Consider the following 10,741-nt stretch of genomic DNA (forward strand, 5'->3'; position numbering starts at 1 on the left):
GCTTCTTGAGGGTTCTAAACTTTTGGCGATAGGATTCAGGTACTAATTCATATGCCCCAAGGATTGCATTTTTGTACAGTTCATAATTTGTTGAACTCTCATCTGGCAACAGGGAATAAACCTCATGGGCTTTTCTGGTTAGCTTGCTTTGTAATAAAAGAGGCCAAGTCTCAGCTGGCCATTTTAGCTGCCTTACCAGTTTCTCAAAAGACACAAAAAATACTTCTATGTCTCCGTCATTAAATTTTGGGATTAGTTGAGATAATTTTAACAATTTTGTATGCAACCCTGAATTACGCTCCTCCATATTGGCCATGCTTTCACTGGGGTTACTCTGTCACCCCCGAGTTAACTCAAGCCTCTTCAGCTCTCTCTCTTCGCACTCCTTCTGGAAGATTATTTCTCTTTCTCTCTCCTCCCTCTCTTTGTCTTCACGTTCCTTCTGGAAGGCTCTTTCTTTCTCTCTCTCCTGTAGTTACATGTGCTGTGGATAAAGGGGAACCGGTGGATGTACTGTACTTAGATTGCCAGAAGGCATTTGATAAGGTGCCACATCAAAGGTTATTGTAGAAAATAAAAGCTCATGGTGTAGGGGGTAACATATTGGCATGGATAGAAAATTGGCTAGCTAACAGGAAACAGAGCGTAGGCATAAATGGGTCATTTTCAGATTGGCAAGTTGTAATGAATGGTGTGCCACAGGGATCTGTTCTGGGGCCTCAACTTCTTACAATTTATATAAATAACTTAGATGAAGGGACCAAAGGTATGGTTGCTAAATTTTCTGATGACACAAAGATAGGTAGGAAAGTAACTTAAGGGGGCTACAAAGAGATATAGATAGGTTAAGTGAGTGAACAAAGACCTAGCAAATGGATTATAATGTGGGAAAATGTGAAATTGTCCACTTTGGCAGGAAGAATAAAGAAGAAGCATATTATCTAAATGGTGAGAGATTACAGAGCTCTGAGATGCAGAGGGATCTGGGCATCCTAGTGCATGAATCACAAAAGGTAGAGCACATAATTAGGAATGCTAATAGAATGTTATCGTTTATTGCGAGGGGAATTGAATACAAAAATAGGGGGGTTATGCTTCAGCTATAAAGCGTGAGACCACATCTGGAGTACTGTGTACTGTGTACAGTACTGGTCTCCTTATTTAAGGGAGGATGTAAATGCGTTGGAGGCAGTGTAGAGAAGGTTTACTCGACTAATGCCTGGAATGGGCAGGCTGCCTTATGAGGAAAGATTGGACAGGTTAGGCTTGTATCCACTGGAATTTAGAAGAGTAAGAGGCGACATGATTGAAACATATAAGATCCTGAGGGGTCTTGAGAGGGTGGATGTGGAAAGGATGTTTCCCCTTGTGGGAGAATCTAGAACTAGGGATCACTGTTTAAAAATAAGGGGTCACCCATTTAAGACAGAGATGAAGGGAAATCTTTTCTCTCAGAGGGTCGTGAGTCTTTGGAATTCTCTTCCTCAAAAGGCAGTGCAAGTAGAGTCTTTGAATATTTTTAAGGCAGAGGTAGATACATTCTTCATAAGCAAGGTGCCAGGTGGAAATGTGGAGTAATCAGTTCAGCCATGAACTTATTGAATGGCGGAGCAGGCTTGAAGGGCCGAGTGGCCTACTCCTACTTCTAATTTGTATGTTCATATGTCTCCCTCTTTCTCTTTCTTATTCTTCTAATTCAAGTTTCCTCTGTTCCAATTGTATCTTTGCTCGCAATGCCCTGTCGGCGTCTACTTAGAACCCTGTTTCTGCTTCTTCAGGTTCAAGGGAAAAATGATTGGCCACTAGCCTTAGGAGTTCAGACTTCCTAGCCTTGCCACGTACACTGATCCCACAATGCTCAAACACTTTCCTCAACTCCTCCATAGACAGTGCTTTTAACTTATCCCAAGTTACTTCACCCTGGCTTCGGAAGCTACTAGCTTCAGTTGCGGACATGTTCGTATTCAATCACACACAACCACAAGAAAACCTGTATTTAAATCATGCTCTTTCTGATTTGGCTTCCCACTTCCAATTTCTCTCGTTTGTCTGTGTGTAAATTCCAGGATGGTAGCCGCCAAATTTCTGTTACAACCAAGTGAGAAAGGGGTCTAGGGTTTCCACTCAGCCCTCACCTGGTCTTAGTGTAACAGGATTTAATTTTAAACACACTTTTTTTTAGCTCCCCCTGAGTGAATCCTTGTTCACGAACTTCCAATTATCAGGCAAAGAAACTAGTCAAACAGGTTTTCTCAGGTTTAAAGAAAAAAGCTTGAACTTTATTAAACTTAAACTCTAATTTGGTTTATGCCTATGGATACGCGACGCGCCCACACTAGCATGCATACGCGATATACACACATGCAGATAGAGGCAGAAAACAGCAGAAGAAATAAAGTGGAAAAGTTTGAAGCAATATCTGAGGATGGTTTTGGTTACTGTTCTTCGAGCTCGCTATAAAGTCCTTGATTGTAGGTAGGTCTGGCTTTTCGTTGCGGCCCAGTGTTCTTCTTAAACCTTGTTCGATGTAGGAGACTTTTCTCTCTTGAAGTTCATGTGTCCTCAGTGGGTCCAGAAGCTTGTGAGAAAGAGATGGGAGCAGACAGGAGAGGTCTTCTCACTCCAGGAGCAAACAAACAGTCTTTCTTCAGTTCAAACTTTGTACAATTCAGAAAAACCCAGGTTGCCAAGCAGGTTAGTCATGTGACTAGCTAGTCTGACCATGTCTGTTTGTGGATTCTCTTGTTTTAGCCAACCCTGGAATGTCTTTTCTTACATACAATACCTGGTGCTCAAAGTCCGTTGTAACAGGGAATAGCCCCGTTGTCCCTCCTAGCACTATCTGTTAATACACAAAAATGTGTTTCCAGCCAAGTGTCTGGTGATTTTTTTAACAAGTCCTTTCTTCACTCCAGTAACAGTTTAAAATCAATGTTCATATGACAAAATGAATATGCCTCATTCTTGGCAGGTGGGAGCCTGCATGACAAGCTCATTACATGCATCCCTGAGAGACGCTATCACTGTTGCCAGAGACTGCTGGATAACAGCCCAACTGCAGTGAGAGGTTACCATATGCTCCTTGGTAGACTGCAGTGACTCAACATCATGTGTGAAGGACACAAAAAGGCTGCAAAGAGAAAGAGACATGTTAAGTGAGTGGGTACCAAAGTGGCAGATGGACTATAATGTGGGAACGTGTGAGGTTATTCACTTTGGTAGTAAGAACAGAAAAGCAGAACTTTTTTTTTAAAAGGTGTGGAACTTTTAAATGTTGATGTTCAGAGAGACTTTGGTTTACTCATACAAGAAGTACTAAACGTTAGCATGCAGGTACAGCAAGCAATTAGGAATGCAAATGGCATGTTGGCCTTTAATGCAAGGGAATTGGAGTCCAAGAACAGGGGAGTCTTGCTACAATTGTATAGGGCTTTGGTGAGACCATATCTAGAGCACTGTACGCAGTTTTGGTCTCCATATCTAAGGAAGGATATACTTGCCTTTGAGGCATTACAGAGAAGGTTCACTAGATTGGTTCCTGCGATGAGAGGGTTGTCCTATGATGAGAGGCTGAGTAAATTGGGCCTATACGTTGTGGAGTTTAGAAGAATGAGAGGTGATCTCGTTGAAACATACAAGATTGTGAAGAGGCTTGACAGGGCAGACACTGAGAGTCTGTTTTCCCTGGCTGGGGAATCTAGAACACGGGGACACAGTCTCAGAATAAGGGGTTGATCATTTAGGATTAAGATGAGCAGAAATTTCTTCATCTAGAGGGATAGGAATCTTTGGAATTGTCGACCCCCGAGGGTTGTGGATGCTCCATTGTTGAGTTTATTCAAGGCTGAGATAGACAGATTTTTGATCTCTCAGGGAATCAAGGGCTATGGAGAATGGTGGAAAAGTGGAGTTGAGGTAGAAGATCAACCATGATCGTATTGAATGGTGGAGCAGTCTCGAGGGACTGTATGGTCTACTCCTGCTCCTATTTCTAATATTTCTTATGTTTTATATTTTTATCTGACTGCCATACACAAGTTGGAACTAGACTCCTCCAATTGTATTGCAATGTGTATGCACTGCAACCCCCACTCTAAGTCACTTTCCAAAGGTTGCAGAGTGCCAATTTCTCATCATTTGCAACCAAGTATAAGAGAGAATGATGGTGCATCTTCAGTTGCAGATTTTCCCTCTTTTTTTCACTGTCAATGGGCCTAGGATTTCATCAGGACCTGGAAAGAATGGATAGAGAAAATGGTCAGTAGCTAGACGCAATGGTATATTGTTGCAAAACAGTAGATTCTCAATTAAAAGCAAAATACTGCGGATGCTGGAAATCTGAAACAAAAACAAGAAATGCTGGAATCACTCAGCAGGTCTGGCAGCATCTGTGGAAAGAGAAGCAGAGTTAACGTTTTGTGTCAGTGACCCTTCTTCGGAACTGACAAATATTAGAAAAGTCACAGATTATAAACAAGTGAGGTGGGGGTGGGGCAAGAGATAACAAAGGAGAAGGTGCAGATTGGACCAGGCCACATAGCTGACTAAAAGGTCACGGAGCAAAGGCAAACAATATGTTAATGGTGTGTTGAAAGACAAAGCATTAGTACAGATTAGGTGTGAATACACTGAATATTGAACAGCAGCAAGTGCAAACCTGAAGAAAAACAACCTGAAAAAAACAGTGGGTAAGCAAACTGAACAAACTAAGATGAAATGAAATAAATGCAAAAAAAGATTGTAAAAAATGTAAAAAGGAATGTAAGCCTGCAGACAAGGGTGGTGCTGTTGTTGTATGGCGTACCAACCTCTACCTTGCAGAAGCTCAACGCCAACTCACAGACACCTCTTCCTACCTCCCTCTGGACCATGACCCCACCACCGAACATCAAGCCACCGTCCAAGGGACTGTCACTGACCTCATCTCCGCTGGAGATCTTCCCTCTACGGCTCCCAACCTCATAGTCCCACAACCCTGGACAGCCCGCTTCTACCTCCTTCCCAAAATCCACAAACGGGACTGTCCCGGCAGACCCATTGTGTCAGCCTGCTCCTGCCCCACTGAACTTATTTCTTCCTATCTAGACTCTATCTTTTCTCCGCTGGTCCAGTCTCTTCCCACCTACATCCGTGACTCTTCTGACGCCCTACGTCATTTTGACAATTTCCAGTTTCCTGGTCCCAACCGCCTCCTCTTCACTATGGACGTCCAATCGCTCTACACCTCCATCCCCCACCAGGATGGTTTGAGGGCTCTCTGCTTCTTCCTGGAACAGAGGCCCAACCAGTCCCCATCCACCAACACCCTCCTCCGCCTGGCTGAACTTGTTCTCACATTGAACAACTTCTCCTTCAACTCCATTCACTTCCTTCAAGTAAAAGGTGTCGCTATGGGTACCCGCATGGGTCCTAGTTATGCCTGTCTTTTTGTGGGATATGTCGAGCATTCTTTGTTCCAGTCCTACTCAGGCCCCCTCCCCCAACTCTTTTTCCGGTACATTGATGACTGTATCGGTGCCGTTTCCTGCTCCTGCCCCGAACTAGAAAACTTTATCAACTTTGCTTCCAATTTCCACCCTTCTCTCACCTTTACATGGTCCATCTCTGACACTTCCCTTCCCTTCCTCGACTTCTCTGTCTCCATCTCTGGGGATAGGTTGTCTACCAATATCCATTATAAGCCCACTGACTCCCACAGCTACCTCGACTACACTTCTTCACACCCTACCTCCTGTAAGGACTCCATTCCATTCTCCCAGTTTCTCCGTCTCCGACGCATCTGCTCTGATGATGCTACCTTCCATGACGGTGCTTCTGATATGACCTCCTTTTTCCTCAACCGAGGATTTCCCCCCACTGTGGTTGACAGGGCCCTCAACCGTGTCCGACCCATTCCCCGCACCTTTACCCTCACCCCTTCCCCTCCCTCCCAGAACTGTGACAGGGTTCCCCTTGTCCTCACTTTTCATCCCACCAGCCTCCATATCCAAAGGATCATCCTCCGCCATTTTCGCCACCTCCAGCGTGATGCCACTACCAGTCGCATCTTCACCTCCCTTCCCCTGTCAGCATTCCGAAGGGATCGTTCCCTCCGCGACACCCTGGTCCACTCCTCCATTACCCCCACCACCTCGTCCCCGTCCCAGGGCACCTTCCCTTGCAATCGCAGGAGGTGTAATACCTGCCCATTTACCTCCTCTCTCCTCACTACCCCAGGCCCCAAACCCCTTTCAGGTGAAGCAGCGATTTACTTGTACTTCTTTCAATGTAGTATACTGTATTCGCTGCTCACAGTGTGGTCTCCTCTACATTGGGGAGACCAAGCGCAGACTGGGTGACCGCTTTGCGGAACATCTCCGCTCAGTCCGCAAGCAGGACCCTGAGCTTCCGGTTGCTTGCCATTTCAACACTCCCCCCTGCTCTCATGCTCACATCTCTGTCCTGGGATTGCTGCAGTGTTCCAGTGAACATCAACGCAAGCTCGAGGAACAGCATCTCATCTACCGATTAGGCACACTACAGCCTGCCGGACTGAACATTGAGTTCAATAATTTCAGAGCATGACAGCCCCCCATTTTACTTTCATTTTTAGTTATTTTTTCTTCCTTTTTTTTACATTCCTTTTTACATTTTTTACAATCTTTTTTTGCATTTATTTCATTTCATCTTAGTTTGTTCAGTTTGCTTACCCATTGTTTTTTTCAGGTTGTTTTTCTTCAGGTTTGCACTTGCTGCTGTTCAATATTCAGTGTATTCACACCTAACCTGTACTAATGCTTTGTCTTTCAACACACCATTAACATATTGTTTGCCTTTGCTCCGTGACCTTTTAGTCAGCTATGTGGCCTGGTCCAATCTGCACCTTCTCCTTTGTTATCTCTTGCCCCACCCCCACCTCACTTGTTTATAATCTGTGACTTTTCTAATATTTGTCAGTTCCGAAGAAGGGTCACTGACCCGAAACGTTAACTCTGCTTCTCTTTCCACAGATGCTGCCAGACCTGCTGAGTGATTCCAGCATTTCTTGTTTTTATAGTAGATTCTCAATGTTGCAGCAAGTTGTGATGTAAATTGAGTGAGGGGGATAGTTAAAAGATAAAATAAATAGATGGCTGTAGGGCCAAACACTTGGTGGCACGCTTCCTCCTGTCTCACCTCTGCAACAATTCTGGCTCTCCCTCTACCCAGTGTAAGGAGACAGGTCAGAGTGAGCTGCAGCTACCAATCACGTAGGCCGGTGGCAGATAGCCCATACAACCTCTAGATATGAAGGCTAGCTGCAAATTAAGCAGGACTTCTCCTAATGAATAAGCATTTGTGGACCACTGTGGCAAGGTGTTTAGGGTAGGGTAAGGTGGTGCCCATAAACCTACATTACAGCACTGTGACATGGTGAGCAAGGGTCACCATTCAATGTCCTATCACAACAAGATCCTTCAATGGTGGATCGGCTGATGGCTGTGAAGGCAGACGAGAGTTTGCAGCAGGGCTTTGTCCTCAGTTATACAGGCTCGGCTGATTAATGAAACCAGGCAATGCCCTGCCAAGACAGTGTGGGGCCTGCTGTGCAACAGGCCTCCTGCTCTAAAAGACACCACGCACAGGCCCTTCTATGGATAGCTAACTTCCTCAAGCCCTTTGGCAATCAGCTAGTGGTGACAATGGCAGGATCGTGATATCTGGGAGCTTCTAGTTACAACCTGAAACAAAAGTGGCAGTTGCCAATTAACCACTCCACTCTTAAACAAGGCAGAAGGGTGGCTTGGTGTTTGTAGCTGTGTCTGAGCAGCCCTCTTCAGGATTAGCTCTGCTCACCCAACTAAGGGAAGGAGCTAGAAAAGGTGTCCTAAAAACAAATTACCTCACTCCAAACCCAGCTGGAAAACCACATCCAACAGGATTACTGTAGGTAAGGAGACATGAATAAAAAAGGGTTAAAATTCAGAATTCTGACTTCAGTAAAATCAAGAAACAGAGAATTCCAGTCTCTACTAAATCCTACTTTTGGCAATTCTGAGGGCAGCAGATCCCTCTCACCTGGCATCCATTCTCCCAGTTACTAACCTTGTTAAAACTTAATTAGAGAATGATCTAGTGACTTCAAAAGGAAAGATAAGGAATGCCTTGTTGTTTTCATCAAGTTAAAAACTCTGAAAACACACTGATACAAGTCATTTTGAACCATGCCAATATGATCATTGTAAATCAGAAACTGATCATTCTACTGTAGCTCGGCAATGTAAAGTTGAATGTGATCCGGTCATGCTGAGCATGCTATTTAAGGACATTTTGATAAGCGACTTTTAATCAATTTAAGGATATAAAGTAGTATATTGTAATGGGGATTTGGAGGATTAAGCAACGCAGAGACGAAGATATTTGTAACATATTTGATTCCCCAATCATCTGGTGGGATTGTGAGTAGTATAATGTTAATGTTATATAATTTGGCATTTATGTTTCAAGAGCCTTATTAATGATAAGGAATAGATACGTCATCCACTTCTTACTAAACAAATCCTCTAACACCAGAATATCCTTAGCAGCCTTTTCGGTAGATAAGAGCTCCTTTTTCTTCTGTGGATCCTCTACCCTGGCATTGTGCAGTAGTTTGTCCCCCAAGAAGCAAAGGAGTGTTTTAGTAAGTGGCATGCTAAACAAGGGAGCATAGGAATAGGAGTAGGCCATTTAGCCTCTCGGGCCTGTTCTGCCATTCATGAATGATCTGAGACCTAATTTTATATACCCCAAGATGACCAAATATCCACATTTGCCGGGGACATCCCCAGATCAGGTACTGTGACACTGAGCAAACAATGTTCACAGAAGAGACCCAGGTTCAAGAAACTCATCCCCAAATGAATATGCTAACTATTAATGGCCAGGTGGGATGAAATCAGGAGCCATGTGATGCTGAGCTGCCCTGGTCAATCAACAAAGTGGGTGGGGCTGTGCAGCAGGGCGGGTTCTGATTGGTGGAAGGAATGTTAATCTCCTGTTTTTGACCAGTAGAAGGGGTGGACTCACTGAGAAACTTTAATTTATGTAAAGATCACACTCTGTGACCGCAGTACATATGCTCTGCGACCTCCATCAAATCCTCGAATACTTCCCAAAACACGCGAGACATGCATCCCAAGCAGCTCTGTAACACAGGAGTCTGTGCTCTACGGGCTGTTCCCAGGGACGCACACTGTGATAAACTGCTGCTGGAGGACCATCAATTTGATGAAAGACGCTCTTTGGTCTGCCTGAAACTTGTTGGACTTCCAGTGCAAAGAGTTGTCCAAGACCAAGTGTTGCAGATTGGCACGTTCCGAGGTCCAGGACTACGTACTGAGGGACGCATTAAAGCTTGGGGCAGAAGCCACAAGGGCTCAGTGGGGAAAGACCACTGTGTAAGATCCTCCCGCCATAGTGAACTGAAAGGGTCGATTTGCTGTAAAATATATATGGCATGTAAAATGGGTTGTGAGGCAACTCACTCCTGTATTGAAAAAACTGATTTGCTTTGCACTTTCTGGAATGTCAACTTGAAGTCATAGAAGTCATAGAGAGATACAGCACTGAAACAGGCCCTTCGGCCCACTAATTCTGTGCCGACCACCAACCAACCATTTATACTAATCCTACATTAATCCCATATTCCCTACCACATCCCCACCATTCTCCTACCATCTACCTACATTAGGGGCAATTTATAATGGCCAATTTACCCATCAACCTGCAAGTCTTTGGCTGTGGGAGGAAACTGGAGCACCAGGCGGAAACCCAAACTTGGTGCTGTTTTGAACAGTTTTGTAATTTTTTTTTTACAGAATTTTATGAATAAAGTGTATTTTTGGAAAAAAACTTCCCAGATTACGCAGTTTTCCTGTGGAATTCATTTGAAGAGAAAAGGGCCCCTGAGCCAAAACGTCGGAGTTGCAGGGGCTGTTGGTAACCTGACTAATGAGCAGCACTGGAGCCGTGCTGTGTGGATTTCCTGGGAGCTGGATCAAGGCATGCTGAGAGCCTCAGACGGTGTGGGTGTTGGGTTGTGTGTCCCAGAATTCGGTTCAGAAAGTATGGTCACCCTAATATACCCGCCATTGCCCTATATCAACCTTTGGTTAACAAATCCATCAATCTCAGATTTAAAATTAACAATTGACCCAGCGTGAACTATCATTTGCAAAAACAGTTTCAAATTTCTACCGCTCTTTGTGTGTAGAAATGTTTCCTAACTTCAGTCCTAAAAGGTCTGGATCTAATTCTTAGGCAATGTCCCTTTGTCCTAGACTACTCAACGTTAATATTCTCTCAATCTGCCTTAATATCTTGAAAACTTTAATCGAATCAAATCTTTCATCAAATCACGGTGCCATGGAATGCATGGCATCCTGCTCTCACCCAGGATGTAAGAGATGTTAAAGGTTTGTACTAACACGGAGAAAGGGGCAGCAGTCTTTCTTTGGCCTCCTTATCTCGAGAGACAATGGATACGCGCCTGGAGGTGGTCAGTGATTTGTGAAGCAGCGCCTGGAGTGGCTATAAAGGCCAATTCTGGAGTGACAGGCTCTTCCACAGGTGCTGCAGAGAAATTTGTTTGTCGGGGCTGTTACACAGTTGGCTCTCCCCTTGCGCCTCTGTCTTTTTTCCTGCCAACTATTAAGTCTCTTCGACTCGCCACACTTTAGCCCCGTCTTTATGGCTGCCCGCCAGCTCTGGCGAACGCTGGCAACTGACTCCCACGACTTGT

The 10,741-nt window shown here is 44.5% G+C and overlaps 1 protein-coding gene across 1 annotated transcript in view; it reads right to left on the bottom strand.

Moving 5' to 3' along the window:
* Nucleotides 1–2,385: 2,385 nt before the first annotated feature.
* The window catches only part of LOC137352269 (uncharacterized), a 55,236-nt gene continuing 46,880 nt past the window's right edge, over nt 2,386–10,741 (bottom strand). Inside the window, exon 3 of the mRNA XM_068017573.1 lies at nt 2,386–4,232. Coding sequence (XP_067873674.1) covers nt 4,226–4,232 — 7 coding nt within the window. The 3' untranslated portion in view covers nt 2,386–4,225. The remainder of the gene's footprint in view (nt 4,233–10,741) is intronic.

Source organism: Heterodontus francisci, chromosome 3, assembly GCF_036365525.1.
Source record: "Heterodontus francisci isolate sHetFra1 chromosome 3, sHetFra1.hap1, whole genome shotgun sequence".
Taxonomy (NCBI): Eukaryota; Metazoa; Chordata; class Chondrichthyes; order Heterodontiformes; family Heterodontidae; genus Heterodontus; species Heterodontus francisci.